This window comes from Nicotiana attenuata, chromosome 1, assembly GCF_001879085.1.
Source record: "Nicotiana attenuata strain UT chromosome 1, NIATTr2, whole genome shotgun sequence".
NCBI classification, from domain to species: Eukaryota; Viridiplantae; Streptophyta; class Magnoliopsida; order Solanales; family Solanaceae; genus Nicotiana; species Nicotiana attenuata.
Window position 1 is genome coordinate 30,608,245 of NC_031989.1, and position 1,637 is coordinate 30,609,881.

At 45.4% G+C, this 1,637-nt stretch overlaps 1 protein-coding gene across 1 annotated transcript; it reads left to right on the forward strand.

Annotated features, from left to right (window-relative positions):
• On the forward strand, positions 231–713 carry LOC109234524. The gene has a single exon (XM_019400550.1). It carries the CDS (start codon positions 231–233, stop codon positions 711–713), a length of 483 nt encoding a protein of 160 aa, XP_019256095.1.

Consider the following 1,637-nt stretch of genomic DNA (forward strand, 5'->3'; position numbering starts at 1 on the left):
AAAAGACATGAGATGCCTATGAATTTCGTACTGGAGGTCGAGATCTTTGATGTGTGAGGGATAGACTTCATGGGCCCTTTCGTGAGCTCTTATGGCATGACCTACATCTTGGTGGCTGTGGACTACGTCTCCAAATGGGTCAAGGAAATTGCCTTGCCCAACAATGAAGCAAGGAGTGTGACGCATTCTTGAAGAAGAACATATTCACGCGGTTTGGTACCCCCAGGGCCATGCTTAGTGATGGTGGTTCTCATTTTTGCAACAAGGCTTTCACCGGGCTGCTTGAAAAATATGGCGTAAAGCATAAGGTGGCCACACCTTATCATCCTCAGTGGAGTGGTCAGGTTGAAGTTTCCAATAGGGAAATCAAAAATATCCTAGCAAAAATTGTCAATGCAAACATGACCGACTGGTCAAGGAAGCTAGATGATGCATTGTGGGCATATCGCACAGCATTTAAGACTCTCATTGGCACTTCACTGTACCGGTTGGTTTTTCGTAAAGCGAGTCACTTTCCAGTGGAGCTTGAACATAAAGCCATGTGGGCATTGAAGAAGTTGAATCTTGACTGGGCCAAGGCTGCTAACCTAAGAATGACACAACTCAATGAGATGGAGGAATTCCGTCTCCATGCCTATGAGAGTGCAGCCATGTACAAGGAGAGAATGAATTTTGTCCATGATAAGAAGATCTTGAAGTGGGAATTCCGGTGACTTGGTCTTACTATTCAATTCAAGACTCAAGTTATTTCTAGGAAAACTCAAGTCCATATGGTCTGGCCCGTTCAAAGTTGTGAGTGTGTCCCCCTATGGTGCTTTTGAACTGGAGTAAGAGGATGGAACTTGGAGTTTCAAAGTGAATGGTCAACGAGTCAAGAATTACCTCACTACTACAGGAGAAAGGCATTTGATAGAACAATTCGCTTTAAAGGATAGTCCAACAGCAGCCCCCACCATTGAATTGCCCAAATGGGGTCAACAGCGTCGTGCCGCGACGTTAAATCAAGCGCTTCTTGAGAGGAAACCCATGTGTGGTAACACTCTTTTGTTAGTTATCATTTATGTAGGTTTAGTTGATAGTGTTGAACAGGTTGACGTGTGTGTTAGGGTGCAGGTAGTCCAAAATATCATGAACAAGGTACTAGTGCTGAGGGAAATGAAGGAAAGAAAGGTCCATGGTTTGTGGCAACTATGCGGTCGCATAATGACTTTGCGAACCGCATAGTCATCGCAAACACAACAAAAAAAATTTGGGAAATTGGGTTTTCAAATATGCGGTAAGGTTTCCACTTCTGCGGCCCACATAACAACTTTGCGATCGCAGAATGCATCGTAAAGTAAGTTTGGGCAGCCCAGTCATTAGTTCATCGCACAACACATATGCGACCGCATAATGTGTTATGCGATGGACTTACACGCCGCAAAATGTACAGGAATGGCACCAAAGAAGTCTCTTTCAACACGATCACCACCCGCTCGTGGAAAGAAACGGGCTGCAACTCTGAGCCAACAAGCACAACAGTCCAAACGTCCACGGCCTCAGAAAAATTGCAGCACTTCTGAGCACTCCTCCCAGTCTGAAGAGGAGGAGGCACAGAGTGACCTCAGGCCATCTATTGACCTACAGGCTGAGTCACA